This window comes from Danio aesculapii, chromosome 16 (genome assembly GCF_903798145.1).
Source record: "Danio aesculapii chromosome 16, fDanAes4.1, whole genome shotgun sequence".
Lineage (NCBI taxonomy): Eukaryota > Metazoa > Chordata > Actinopteri > Cypriniformes > Danionidae > Danio > Danio aesculapii.
Window position 1 is genome coordinate 18,278,104 of NC_079450.1, and position 16,079 is coordinate 18,294,182.

General features: G+C 35.3%; 1 protein-coding gene across 1 annotated transcript in view; it reads left to right on the top strand.

Moving 5' to 3' along the window:
* The window catches only part of eif3ea (eukaryotic translation initiation factor 3, subunit E, a), a 67,697-nt gene that overhangs the window by 20,951 nt on the left and 30,667 nt on the right, over window positions 1-16,079 (top strand). Inside the window, exons 6-7 of the mRNA XM_056475499.1 lie at window positions 9,655-9,780; window positions 12,336-12,460. Of these exons, the coding sequence (XP_056331474.1) occupies window positions 9,655-9,780; window positions 12,336-12,460 (251 nt within the window). The remainder of the gene's footprint in view (window positions 1-9,654; window positions 9,781-12,335; window positions 12,461-16,079) is intronic.

Consider the following 16,079-nt stretch of genomic DNA (forward strand, 5'->3'; position numbering starts at 1 on the left):
TGTACAAGTATTTTGCAGCCAGTATAGAAGTCATTTCGTCCTATATAGGTAAGTTTTTCTGAGTCATTTAATAAAGAATTAATTATTTATTGTTTCTCTTTCTCTCTCGGCTCACACTTTCAGCTGCAAAGCAAAGTGTAGATATGCTTTAATTAAAAGGTTATGCAAAAACGCATTCAATTATTGGCTCATTTAAAAAGCAAAAGTCGAATTTCGGATGGTTGAGGAGATTTAGAAAGTGCGGCCCAACGATTTTTTTTTAAGTGCCAAAAAAGGCACTCTGTGGGTCTCTGCAGAGCATGTGAGATTACCTGTGGGAGGGTTGATAGTTCTCACGCGCACACAACGAGCAGTAGGCTTACGAAACTGGTGAACGAGAGAAGATTTTCCACTGGTTTATTGATCGCGGATATCTTGGGCAGATACAAAATTATTTAAAAGGATGATGATAATAATAGTAGAAAAAAAAATATGTCACAAAATATACTTGGGCGGCAGCTAATATACCTGGGCAGCCCGCCCAAGTAAAGTCTGTGTGGGAAGCACTGTATATGTAAATGTGTTTGTTTGTTTTTTTTGTTTGGAATATTGTTAATTTACATATGTCAAGCTTGCATATTTTTTCCACATAAGCTGCACTTGTGATGATTTTGACACGAATGTTTTTTTTTATCTGCTTATAAATCTGCTTTCACATTTAATTCCCTTAACATACATTTTTAAATCATTCTAAGATGTAGCTTCTGACTACATAGTTTTCATATACGAACAATGATGATATTTTCATCTTCTTGAATGGCATGAGAATATTGTACATTCCCACTTTGTAAAAATTAAAGAACCCCTTTGTTTAATTTAGAGTCACGTTGCTTTTATAATTTCGTAGGTGTGTGTTCAGACAGTTTTGTTTAGATTTAGAACATGTTTCCCATTTGTGGATGATATGCAGGGTCAGTCATGCTGTTTGTTTGCTTGTTTGTTGTGTCCCTGTGGTTTTTGTGGGAGTCAAGGGAAGGTGTCGCTGACAAGCCTTCAATTACACCATTTAATTTTTATCACCCTCCTTTTTTTCGCACATTAATTAATATAGATGCTTAATGAATATATTTAAACATTGTCATTAGTTATTCACCCGTATGTTTTTCTAAACAAGCAAAAACATATTTTGAAGATTAATTTTGTCACTACAATGGTTTTTAGTCACACGATTCATCACTGATGATTTGCTGCTCAAGAAACATTTACTATTTATAAAAAATACCTACTTAGTATTTTTGTATAGGCCATAGTTTTTTCATAGTTGCATTCTGTGACGTATGGGTCAAATACAGGACTTTCAGTTTGCTATCTGCATTCATTTTAATTTACAAATAAATGCATAGAACTGATATTGAATGGAGGCAAAATGAGAAAATTGAACAGATGTAGTTAACAGATATAGTCTAAAAATTAACAACATGCTTCGTTTCACCTGTTTTATTATGTTATCTGTTTATTTATTTATATTTTAATGTCCTCAAATGATTTTAGTTCTAAAAATGTTGATATTGAATGACGTTTGAGTAAATGTCTAATACAAGTCATTATAAAAATGTGTGATAGTCATTATTTATTGTTATGAGAGGAAAAAAATAAAGCAGTATTAGAATCTTTTTAAAACTTGACTTGTAAAATAAAAATACTATAGTGTTTTACAGAAAAAATACAGGCTTGGATCAATTTGAGGGAATGCAGGGTGTCCACGGGGTCTTAGTCTTAAAATATCTTAAATGCCAAAAACTCAATTTTAGACCTTAAGTCTTAAATTCACTTTAACGTTGTCTTGCAAATCTTAAATAATTTTTAATGGGTCTTCATTTTCCTTTGTTTATGCAAAGCCACACAGTCGATCCAGCACACATCCATTCACCAACAATACATCTCAATAAAACGTTTAGCAAAACTCTATTTTTAACTAATTTTATAACAGTCTGTTGTGCATACATTTAGTTCAAAGTTTTAATTCACGTTATGTTGAAAAAAATTAAAGGTCTGCATGTTTTGACACAGTAATTAAATATGTTGCTAAGAAATAACTAATACAATTTTTTGATAGCACAAGTAATTTTTTTTTATTGCTGGGCCATTAAAGTAAGTCAGCATTTAGCCCATATACAAGTATAAAATTTCATTCTTCATTCATGGTCTTGAAAAGGTTTTAAGTCTTGAATTTGACTTGGTGAAACCTGCAGAAAGCTTGGTTTAGGAAATAAATATTTTATATATTTATTTATTTTTTATTTATTTTATTTTTTTTTATTTCACTAAAAGATGAAATTCACTAGAGTTTACTTAAGCACATTATTGACACTGCAAAATATATCAAGGGTTTTGAATTGATTAAACCACACACACAGCAGCCAGTCTTGTTTATTCCTTCACCACTCAATGTTATTAAACTTAAATGTCTTCCAGAATAAAGCGATGTAAAATTAAAATTGCTGTCTTATCTAACATTTAAAGAAATAAAGACTTAGTAACTTTTTTTAAAGGGGAAAGCTGCTTGGAACAGTCATGGTTTGAAAAAAAATGGACTAAGTTGATCTTTCTCCCTGAATACCTGTCCCCCCCTTTTTTTTCTTTTTTACCTTTTTTATCCATCCCTGTTTGAGCCAGACCTCCCATCTCCTCGTACTGCTCCTAGCATGGGAGATGTCAGGCTCTAGAAGTCCTCTAGCGTGGGAAACACAGGCATTTAACGAAGGAAGCCAGGCTTGCAAAATCCAGACCTGAGGTCTTGTTACAGTGAGGGCCCGGTGCGAAAAGAGCAACTTATTCATATCATCTGTTAATGCAGGTATTGGATGTTGAGAATAAAGATTGAGTGTCCCGTCGGATCCCCAACACAGTCAATTTATTGTTGCTGGTCAGTCAGTGAAAATGTGCCCATTTCGGGAGGCAGTGGAAACTCAAGGTAACTTGTGGAAAAACCCAGGTATTGAAACTATTCTTGCATGGCCGCCGCTGAAAGCCAGTCAGTGTGCAGAAAGCTGCCATAATGACATGGAGCATCGCCAAATGTAGCAGGCAGGGACTTCCAGGAAAAAAAGGGAAAAAACAAACACTTTTAGAAATGAAACGTTGACCTTTTATATTGGCAGCGAAGATGGCTTTTTCCCCCCGCTTGTCCCTCCGAGCTGATCTCTCAGAGTTGTGGGCTTTGACTGTTATTTAGACGCATCCAGCTTGGGAATTTTGATCAAAATGCTCCACTGGTGCAAGTCGATGGTTGGTTGCGTCTGTGCTCTATGCCTTTACAAACTGTTCTATACTAGACTGTGTTACTATGCAAATATAGTAGAAGTACCCTTAAAATATATACATTAAGATTTTAAAAGTGTTGTCTGTTTATTCACGGTTGTGAGTTGCATTATGGGACCGTGATCTGCTCTGTTAAACTGTAGAGTTGAATTTTCAACATTGAAATTTAACAAAGTGACTTGTTTGCATTTTATTAGTTGTATAACAAATAATATATTTAGAGAAATAAGTGTGTAAAATAACTAAAATTATACTGGCAGTAAGGGCTGCACGATACTGGCTAAATGAGAATCACGATTTGTTTAGGTAAAATTAGACAGTTGTCATTATTGGATTTACTCTTGCATTATATTCAACATTATATTCTCATGCACAGCACTCTGTGTTCATTTTGAAAAAAAAACATATCAAATGCTTGTCGTAATTAACTCAAAGCGATATGATCACTTAAATGATGTACGCGGTTTTGGTTTCACTTTCACTGTTGAGTGCGTCATGGCTGCTGTTACTTTGAGAAAAAAAACCTACATGCAAATCAGACTTCCCGCACGGCTCCCAAACGATACAACAAACTGAATGTTATTTACAACTTTATTACCTGTTATTCACAGCCTATGCAGATTCTGTTCACTACATCATTCATGGCCATGCGCGCATCCTCTTGGAAGTAAACAAATAGTGTCAGCTCACATTACATAAAGACAGAAATTACATTTTTAGGTAAATTATACCTTCTAAATACAGTATGCTGAGAGGTGTCCACGTTTCTGAGCAACATAAAACAGTGTGAAGACTTGTGCGACCACCTTTATGCTTCTCTCCTAAACTTAAAAATATTATTTTTAGGATTAAGATTGTATGCGGGGTCGAATTGAGATTGCAATCTTTTTTTTTGATTAATCATGCAGCTCTGCTGGCAGTTTATTACAAGGTTTTTCTACCATAATATATAACACCAAGCCAAACAGTATATGACTTTAAACTATGACTTTTAAATAATGGCTTTATGCTTTTTTGAATTGCAAGAAAGATCAGAGTCCCATAATGCAATTCAAAAGCACAAATAAATAAGGTAAAATAAAAACATGTACTACAAAATACAGAAAACTGCTAATTTACTGATATTTTTTTAGTGTAGATTTATACACTGCCATTAAGTATACTATGGAGTTGTATAACATAAAAAAAAATCTTTTGATTGGATTTTAAATGAGCTGTTTTAACCATAAAATCCCTTCGTTTTGATGCATTTAAAAGCGAGACTTATAATGTAATTTAGTTCCCAATCACATTTAACATTTATCAGATATATCAAAAACAAGTTTCTTTCTTTTTTAGTGTGAACACAATGCACGGTACAAATTATATTCATGTTTCCATGTCGAGGACATTGGTGGTTTGCATCCTCGTGTTCTCGTGTAAAGTCATCGTCAACCATTAAAGTTGAGATTCAAACCTCAAGACCAGAGGACATGTGCAAGTTCCCAAATGCGTTTTCGAAATAGAGGATGCGTCGATGCAGACATGAGCACAAAACTCGCTTAAAGTCCCAGAAGTCATTGCAACTGAATAAAAGGGGTGGGAAGCACAGCGTTTTATATAGATTTATTAATAAAGTTCAGAGAAACTTACTTGTCTCAAGAGTTTCCCTAAATGAGACTGCGAAAGTAAACATTACTATAAAAATCTTTATAAAGGCATGAAGACATTAAGAGTGTTTATTTTCTAAAATTAGTGTTAAAATTAGTTTAATTTGTGCGATGCAACATATATTTGTCAGGTCTTTATGCATAGTATATATTGTGAAAAGTGGGAAAAACAATAAATCGTTGTATGAATGCTGTAAAGTTTAAATAATCTTCCATTATAAATGCGTGAAGGTCATGTGACCATCAGGAAGAACGCATCATCTCATTTCTCACAGACTCGTTCTCTGTTCTCGCGGTCTCCCATGTTCGTTCTTCTGAGGTAACTTGGTGAGAACGCTCTCCACAACAACACAAGTCTGTTCTCAGCTTTCTTAGAATTGAGAAACGGCCATGATCAAACTATCTCAGTCTTTCTGGCTTGTTTGAAACCTACAGATAAACGTGTTGGAACTAAACTCTGCAGGGCTTCGGTCCTCAAGAAGCTGAATTTATTTACACCTCAACTCAAGGAAAGGCCACTTATTTAACTTTCATCACTATTATCAAACATATGCCATTTTCCACAGTGTGATGCTCAAGCAATGCGGAGAGTTTCTTAATAGCTTTAGTCATGTTAAGCTGAAATATTACTTAACTAATTTTTTTTGTGTTGTGTGTTTTCAGATATTCCTGTGTGTCTTGAAATAAATTTTAGTATAAATGTTTTGGTAAATCTTGTGAAACATCTTTCTTTGTTAGTGTTTATAAGCAGATTGCATGTACATATGCCGGATTAGAAAAGACCCAGTGTCCTTAAGCATATCAAAATTGGAAGTGCCTCCTTTTTTAATATACTTATTATGATTTTTCTGGTAGAACGTTGTCACATAATATCCAGTGTTTCCTTGATATCCAGTTGTCCATTTTTAATAATTAATCTACATGAGGAGGGTTATGTCCACTCAATCAAATTTCAGTTCCTGACTTCCTGGTTTGTCTACAAGCCGCTACATCTGCCGTAGCTCATTTTCACATCCTATGAACCTCTGGCTACAGCTCATCACCCTTATTTTCACGAAATACGCTGAGAAACTTCAGGAGCTGGCTAATCTGCAACATATTACATCCACCCTTTGTTTATTTTTGTCTTTTTAGTCCTAATTTGAAACAGCTCAGGTTTCTTTTGAAGCTGATTGTCTGCGCAGAGATGAACTACGTTAAATCTCCTTCATATTTCCCTACAAGAAGCTCAAGAGCGTATCTTTGAGGGCTTTCATAACTCGATTCCACAGGATGTTTTTCTTTTGCGCCAAATGTTCAGGAGATTATCGCAATTACTGGTTAATCAAGTTATCTAAACATTATTTTCAAGGGCCTGTTTCTGCTTAACAAGACTTATGTTATTGGCTTCTGCTGTCAATGCGTTTTAGTCAGAGTAGATGTGACTTTTGAACGGTATGTACAGTCTGTGTTTAAATAATACATCAAATTGGTATTAATTCAGCAAAGACGAACTCAAATGGTTCTCATTTACTTCGCAACTATCCATCCTCACCCAGTTTGATTTGATCGGTTGAGTTTCTTTACCTCACGTCTGGACCTCATTGTCTCACTCCTCCGCGAACAGACGTTTTGATTAGCGTCCCACCACTCTGGTCCTGTCCACATCTCAGGGCTGATCAAAGCTCGCAGACATGTGTTAAGGGCCAGTAATAGAGACGGCAGCGGTAGCAGCACACATCATTATAGACCCTCACCGAAGCTAAAGGCAATGCACCGAGGTCACCGCGAGTTCACTTGAACTTAGACTGTTTCTTTCCCATTGAGCTTGATGATGCTTCACAGTAAATATCTGCATGATTGATTCTATATGTTAGTTTATTCTGTAAGATTTATGTTTTGTGCTTCTGAATATTGTAACGACATGCTCATGTTTGTGTTTCGCTCGTTTGGATCTTTGTTTTTCCAAGATAGCATTTGACCCCGGACTAGTTCGAGAGCACTTGTTTAACTTAGCCTAATTATTTCCCTGCAATATCACAGACAAGTTGGGTTTTAACCTTTGACCCTTGTCTGAGTACCTTTTAACCTAACCACAGTTTAATTATTATTATTAACCTAACGTTTTTATTATTTGAACAAAAAATAAATGGGTAAACGTTGTTCATTGAATAGACATTTGACATTATCATTATCATAATCATTATGGCTGTAGAACTTCTAATTCTTGACATTTAAAACGGAGTTATAAATATAAAATATTAAATATATTAAGCAACAGTTAATTGATCAGAGTATATTAATGCATGTGTTTTTGAAAATAGTGAACAAGACAATAAGTGAACCACACTGTCTTGGATTTTAACTTTAAAATGAACAAAAATTCTAATGGCTGTGTTTGTCATCCCAAATGACGACATGCATATAACTAAAGACAAAGAAAATGCCTTGGTCTTTGTAAAATTAATAAATAGAAGACAAATTATTTTAGAGTGGAAATCCCCAAAGCCACCTAAACTGTCACTTTGGCTTAGTGATGTTATTTTTGAAAACAGACAAAAAATTTCTCTGGATCAACCAGAATAATTTACAAAACATGGGACACTTTAATAATACATATTGAGAATAATGTACTCCTCCAACCATGAACCCCCACAACATCCTCTCTCCCTACCCCCATACGTTTCATTTTTATTCGATTTATTTAATTATTGAATTATTTATTTTTATTTTTCCATTTTATTATGTCCGTTTGTTTCTGGCTTAAGTTAGGTTGTGGTTAAACAAAATGAAAATATCTTTGTTACTGAATACCTGCAATGTACTGTACCTTTATCAAAAACACAAATAAATAAATAAATAAATAAATAAATAAATAAATAAATAAAAGGAAATGAACAAAAAAAATTTCTTAATGGGCACCTATTTTATCCCTTTTTCAAGATTTAGGATGAGTCTTTTGTGTCTCCAGAATGTGTCTGTAAAGTTTCATCTTAAAACACCCATCAGCTTATTTACTATATCTTTCAGAATATTACAATTTTCTTCTCTGAACACAATGTAGCTGTTTTTGTTGCCTGTGCCTTTAATGCTAGTTCTCCACTCCTACCGTTCCCATGTGCCTGTCAGAGTGTTACTCAATCTCTGCCTAGGCTGCGTCAGATAAACAGCACAGTGACAGACATGAAGAAAGCAGATCTTGCGTAACGTTTGTGAGAAATACTACAGTAAGACCTTTCCCACTGATTATTGATGTATTTGGTGTGGAGTTAATTCAAGCCTTTCTGCAACAATGAGTTACACGATGTTGTTAAAATGTTCACGCACAGACACACACAGCACGCGCATTTAACTTTGCATTGTTTTTGCATGGCAAATGTGACAGGGATACATGTTATTATCCACTGCTGTATGGATTTCCGTTATGTTAATGTACAAAATAAACCTGATTTAACATCCAGAAACCGAGATTGAATTAAATATTTTAACGTTAGGAAATTAAAAAAAAAGAGACTTATTGTGTTTATATCTCTCCAATATGACTGTGGACACACTATACCTATACACAAAAGATAATTTTCATCATAGGTGCCCTATAACATTTCAAATTTTAACCCCTTAACACTTAGCATTATTTCTTTGTGGTATTAAAGTCTTATTGAAAATGGATTATTTAATGGGTGTCAAATTAAAATATAAATTGTATTGTAACACTATTGTAATTTCTTCAATATATATATCAGTGTTTCCTCAAGGATTTTTTCCAGCTGTGGCGGCAGGCCATTTTTACACAGATCTACCAACTACCTCTGGCGTTATTACAATGACAAATGTCTTGAGCGCAGTATTAGAAGTCGAGATCGCATTTATGAAATAGCCTACGAGCTTGCGGATCTCCTTGCTTGCGCACCGATTTTTTTCTGCTCGTGCACAAAACTTCTTTCACGCCCCCTCAAATATAAGCCGCTTTAAGAGCGCGCAGATCTTCTTGTGCGCTCTCAAATAAACGCTGCTGAAGTGCGATTTAGTGCGTTTATGTAACGAGTATGTCTCCAGCATTTATTAGATTTGCTAGGAATATTTATGAGTGCCTTCGGTATTAATGGGTCCTGAAATAAAATAAAACTGCTATACGTTGTGTTAGCTGGCCTCACGCATCACGCACCTGTCACAGCCAGTCAGTCAGTCAGCACGTAACCTTAAAGCGTTAAACAAATGACGCACAGCACTACTATGGTTACAGAAAAGTTTGCGCTGTTATAATTCATATATATATATATATATATATATATATATATATATATATATATATATATATATATATATATATATATATATATATATATATATATATATATATATATATATATATATATATATTAGTAAATAAATAAATATAAATAAAAACCCTGAACTATTCTTTCAGGATTTATTTCTTTTTCCCCTGCAAGACCAATTCCCGAAGATGACATAATTTAATCCATTTATCCACTGTAAATAAATAAAGAAGTTACTCTGGTGAGCAACGTTGTCAAGAAAGCTCAACTTTTAGCTGTGGGAAATGGCAGATGTCAGAAATACAGTATTTGTAAAGTGGAAAAGCACCAAGAGTGCCATCCAGCCAGTATAATTTGCTGGTGTTTTTATGAGAAGTGAGTTGATTTCATTTTCTCAGTTTGTTTACAGTGGGTCAATGTATTTTTCTTGTGTTTGTGTGTTTGTGCAGGTCCCGGCCACAGACAGAAACGCGCTGAACTCTCTGTGGGGCAAACTGGCTTCAGAGATCCTGATGCAGAACTGGGAAGCTGCCATGGAGGACCTGACCCGCCTGAGGGAGACTATCGATAACAATGTAATGCCCCGCCACTCAGAATTCAATACCACATTTGGATTCCCTTACATAGGCCATAATATTGACCGCTTTGCGTTTGAGCACAGCACCACTCGCTGCTGTTGCCGTTCCTCCTCTCCTCTCTTCCATCTCCTGATTCCTTCTCACCGCAGCTCACAAGTCAAGCAAAACCTTAATTGCTGTGTTCTGTCGGCACAGCTTGATTTTTAATTGGAGGAATTGAGCTGGGAAAGGAGGGTTTGGTTTGGGGCGAAGTATGAGTAAATAAAAAATTAAAGTCTTAGGACATTGTAAATTTCTATTCTGAACTTTGATTTGAACTGAGTCTGGAAGGCAACCGAAGCCAAATATTGGTTTTTCGGAGTCAGAAGTTCATCTCGCTGTAGTCACGATCAAAACAAATCACCTTTTAAAGGGGCAATTCACTCCAAAAGAAACATTTTATGATTATTTACCTACTCTCATGTTATTCCATGTGTATTTTTTTAATTGTAGCCTTTTTCTACAAGGAAGCTTAAAACTAATCAAAGGTGACAGAGAAAAACACATATGTAATGTCACAAATGTTTCAAATAAATGCTGTTCTATGATTTATATGATGAATAGATCAAAGCAGCATGTTTTTAGTAATGAAGTAACATTTGTTTTAATCAAAGTCAAAACATTTAAAACCGTATAAAATCTGAAAATATAAATGGAGAAAGCAGAATTTAAGGAAATAAATTAAACTTTACAATAAGACACTATTTTATTCTATCAGAGAATAAAGTGTCATTAGGGGAAAATGTAAACTGATTTGCACAAATCGTTAAGCTACATGGTTATTTTTTAGATTAATAATAATAATAATAATAATCAAATATTTTTACTAAGTACCAAATCTTTGTATTTCTAAAGGATAATGTGAAACTCAAGACTATTAAGGTTGACGTTTACATTTTAAAATAAATGCTGTCATTTAAATTGTAATGTTTTACAATACTACTTTTTACTCCATAGAATACAGAATCCAGAGGAGGGGAAATTATACAAATTTGCACAAAGCATTAAGCTACATGGTTAGTTTTAATATTAATAACTAATAATATGTTTTTACTCATTACCAATTCTGTATTTCCAATTCTGTGTATTTCTTAAGGATAATGTGAGACTTAAGACTATTTAGGCTGACAATATATTTAAAAATAAATACAGAAGTCATTTTAAATTGTAGTATTTTATTTATTTAATTTTTTTATCAAGTCAATGCCGTCTTGGATAAAAACAAAGAAAAATCATGCTGACCCAAACTTTCAAAATGTCTGTTTATACAGAACCTTAGTTCGAGCAACAGACGCACTGTAGTTTTCTTGGAACTCTTGAAAACCAGCTCTAGCTGTTCTTAGTGTGTTTTTAAACAAAGTAGTAATTCAGATGAATTGCCAAGGTTTTGTTTTATTTTTCCCTCCATTTGTGCCCGTTTTGAAACTTAGTATTATTTCTCAATCTGTAGCTTAATATAATGCCCAGCACATTCAATTCAAAATTGTCTTTTATTTTTCATGTAAAATAATTAGTTCAGTTTAGTTGATTTTATTAGTGTCCTTAGGTAGAAGTCAAAAGATTTAAAAGTATAAAATCTGAAAAATATAAATGGAGAAAGCATAATTTTAAGAATAAATTAATCTTCAGAATAAGACAGATTTCATAACTTTTTCTTCCCCAAATTAGTGATTACAGAATCCTGAGGGAAATATGGGAATACGCTGAGCTAAACTGTTATTTTTAATTGACCATAATATATATTTTTTTATTTAGTACCAAATATTCTGATTTCTGAAGGATAATGTAAGACTATTGAGGCTGACATTACATTTTAAAATAAATACAGAAATAATGTTTTACAATACTATTTATTACTGTATTTTTGTGACCAAGTAAAGGCAGTTTTACTTAAAAACTGAAACATTTACTCACCCAAACTGTTGAAATGCCTGTTTATACAGAATCTTAGTTTGAAAGACAGATAGACAGTAGTTCACTTGGAAATCTTGAAATTGGCTCTAGAGGCTCTTAGTGTGTTTTTGTGCACAATAGTAATTCAGATAAATCACTAAGACTTTGTTTTTTCCCCATTTGTGCCTCTTTTGAATTTTTTTTTTCTCAAAAAAATATGGTTTAATTGAATGGCCAACACATTCAATTTAAAATCCTCCTTTTGTTTTTCATGCAAAAGTATTAGCTCAGTTCAGTTGACTTTAATAATACATGTAGGTAGATTATTTTTTATTATTTGTTTTTTTTATTTAGCTGCAGCAAAGGTTGACATTTGATAAACATTTACAACAATCAAATCCAATCTCATCACAGATCCACAGGTTTCCACAGAAAAAAAAAATCATCAGGTTAAAAAAAATAAAGCTCTTTATAAATCCTAAAATATTACAACTTATTAAGAGAAACAATTGATGATGGAAGCTGTTTCTGTAACGTTTTGTCCTACTATAATTACATTGGTTTTGGAATGAAGTGTGGATTCATCCAAATTTCTCCCAAATTGTTTTCTTTCTCTACAGACGGTAAGTTCTCCTCTCCAGTCTCTTCAGCAGAGGACCTGGCTGATCCACTGGTCTCTTTTCGTGTTCTTCAACCACCCCAAAGGAAGAGACAACATCATTGAGCTTTTCCTCTACCAGCCACAGTAAGCACCTTCTGCAGCTGCTCGTTTTCCGTCTGGGGTTTGCTTGTGCTTCAGTTTGACTCTAATAAAAACGAATGAGGTAGGAAGAGAGCACGGGTCCAGGTTGGAAAACCCACCACAGTCTGCAAGCGAAACTGCTGATCCTGGACTCACCAGCCAGCCGCTCACAGACCCACGACCCCAGTGGTCAGCGTGAAAATGAGCCTGGCAGCCTGGACGAATGCTGACAGTGGCAAATGGGCTGTTTGACTCGCGGGTTCAGTGTTAAGCTTTTTAAAAAAGCAAGCCCGGACAAGCCTGTTGATCTTTGTTTTTTTCTAAACCATTCTTAGTTTCTGTGTATCAAAAATGTTTCCGAATGGTGAAAAAAAATTTGCCTTCATTCTCAGTCTGATTTGACTGCTACATGAGGAAAAGTTTCCTGTAGTTACGTTATTCCAATAGTTAAGTCAGTTTTACTTCCAGAGAAACACAACTGCGCCGCTTGAAGAAATACGAACAAAGTAGTTGCAACCACTTATTTATTTATTTAGTTTCAAGCTACTCGTTTATTATTGAGTGCATTTACGTGGAAACCAATACTTCAGTTTTGATACGATTAATGGCAAGTTCAAACTGCATGATTTTAGCCCAGATTTTGACTCGCTGACAGGGATTGAGAAATCGCAGACAAATGCTTGAAATCACAGGCAAATCGGTGTTCGTTCACGCGACTAGCGATCACACAGTGTGAACTATTAAAGACGCGATCTAAGAGAATCGTCGATGAGTCGCCGATGCCTGTGAGATATTTGGCATGTTAAATATCTGGAGCTGTCGGCGATTCAAATCATGCCATGTGAAATGAGTTTTGACTAAAAATAACATTGGCGATCACCTACAGCCAATGAAAGGGCAGCATCCACTAGTGTGGGTATCTGCCGGCCAGCAGGAGGCTGCTGGAGAAGTTAAAAGCGCTTATTTTCAGTTTATTTGGACCCAAGAAATGGAGAAAAAACTAGTGTAAATTTGGCAGGAGGTCCCGTGTCTGTTTGACGTGTCATTTGAGCAGAACAAGTCATTGTAAAGTCATGCAGTGTAAAATTTTTTGGCGCCGATCCGTTCTGCAGTGTAAACAAAGCAGTGACAAAACGCTAGCCCAAATAGTCGTGCAGTGTGAAAACATCTGTGACATGACTACTCTGAAAATCATGACTGATTAGAAATTGATGACAAGTTTTGCCTGAAAATGTGTCAGATATAATACAGTTTTTTGTTCAGAATTGTAGTATTATAAAGTACTATAGAGTTTTCTAACTGGCGAATGACATGATCTAGTGCAGGGGTCACCAATCAGAGACCCACTAGATCAGGGGTCACCAAACTTGTTCCTGGAGGGCCGGTGTCCCTCCAGGGTTTAGCTCCAACTTGCCTCAAAACACCTGCCTGGGTGTTTCAAGTATACCTAGTAAGACCTTGATTAGTTTGTTCAGGTGTGTTTGATTAGAGTTGGAGCTAAAATCTGCAGGACACCGGCCCTCCAGGAACAAGTTTGGTGACCCCTGATCTAGTGGGTCTCTGTCATCTTTAATGTGCGCGCTCGCGATTTCAGGAGGCATGGCTTTGGACGACAGGGGAGAGATTGTATTTGAAAGATGCTATGCTAACCGGTTAGCATTTAGGCAGATCACCTACTGCACCTTTAATATTAGTTGTTAAGTGTTTAATTGTTAAATGTGCTCTCGCTTGAAGGGTCTTTTTAAGTGAGCCTATACCAGGTGTGTAAAGTAGGAAACATGATATGCTAAAATAATTCTACATTCCATCTTTTTCATGACATCGATTATAGGGCGCTGTTGTGAAGACTAATGCGTGCATACTATTTACAAGTCTGCATTTAAGACTTTGTTTCCCCCTGGTTCCACCAGCACAGATAATTAAGGATGACCAGACCAACAATTAGCATTAGTACCTGACCAAAGTGAGTGAAAAGACAGATTGTATTGGCTTATTGTCTCGACGCTTGTAGGAAAAGCGTGTTTTGCTTCTATTGGTGACCGCTGTTTTTAGGGCCAGTGACCTGTGGCTGTGAACCTAGCTTGAATGTTTGACCTGCGTTTGAGACAATCAGCTGGCTCAACAGCAGCCCTTTTGGACGTAGGTGCTCATTATACAACACTCATTATGCTTCATTAAAACCGCTCCAAATAGGTACTTGCAATTTGCGGTTGGGCTCGTCAGATCAGAGGTCTTTCAATGCTGGCAGCGGGCTGTTCATTTTTCGTTTTCGTGTTGTTGTTCTCTCACCTCTTTTGCCTTGAGTTTTTATTTGCAGAGCTGCGGCCACGAAGAGCAATCAGACCTCATAAATCTGAATCCGAGTGTAATTTACTGCGTTAGATACACTGCGTTTTATGTACCACGACAGCATTGCATTCTTGGAGGCTTAGATGCATTGATTGTCATGTTTTAGTTGGAAAACAGCATCATGGTCTGTTTTTGACCTTGTGAAAAGACCTTTTGTTTTCTCGTCTTCTATTTTTTGTTATTCCTGAAGCTTTGTTGACAATTAGGCTGACATCGGCCTGTGGCGTTCAGGTTCATTTCAGAGTTGTTTGGCCGTCGTTCAGGACAGGGCATGATCCAGTGCTCTCGGACTGAAGATTGTTCATGATGTAGTCGTTCCGTCCAACAGACGGCCAAAACAAAAACATTAAACCCATATATTTTTTTAAAGCAGGGAAAAGCTAAACCAAAGATAGGCTATCATATAATACGCTCTAACAAAGTCCAAGGGCAGTTCGAGAGAGAATATTGTCACAAGATGACCTATGATGTAGGTGCAGGAAAACTAATACCGTCGAAACACTATCCCGCACCGCGCAGAGTGGACTCAGAGTTTCACTTGATTTACCTCTAATTCCCCTCCTCCCTCCAGATGCATCATGAAATTGGAACTGCACCATCGTTTCTTACTTTGCTTTGTTTCTACTTTTTCAGCCTTACTTTCTCAGTCCTGCCAAATTAGGATTGCAAAAATAAATCAAGTATAATTTTAATCAGCAGCTTCAGTCCATAAGGATGCTTTTTAATTGGCTTCTATTAATTTTATTGCTATTACAAAAATTAAAGGAATATTAAATCAAAAGTGTATCATCAAAACTGAAAATTTATGATGAAGATGAGGAAAATGAGGAATGAATGCTGAAAATGAATCTTTACAACCACAGCAAAAAATAACAACCCTTAAAACGTATCGGAGTTCTTTAACATTTTTATATTTGAAAACAAATATATTTGATCCAGTAAATGCTACCTTGGCGAGCACAACTGACAAAATCATATGGTTTCTGTAGGTATTAAAAAGCTTTAAAAATCACCCTTGCACAATTTTTGGCCCTCTATGGCCTTAAATCACGGCAGAAAATGTACATTTCAAAGAGCATTAACATTGCATTTTCTGCAGGGAAAATATTTTCAAATGTAAATATCTGAATATTCATCTGTAAATCAAGATACATTGAGCTGATTGGCTGATATTTCTTGTTTTAATTGCAATCTTAATTTAGATCATTTTAACAGAAAACTACTTTATCTTGCACCATTTGTTTTCGCAAAATTTAATATGGTAGTATCCGAA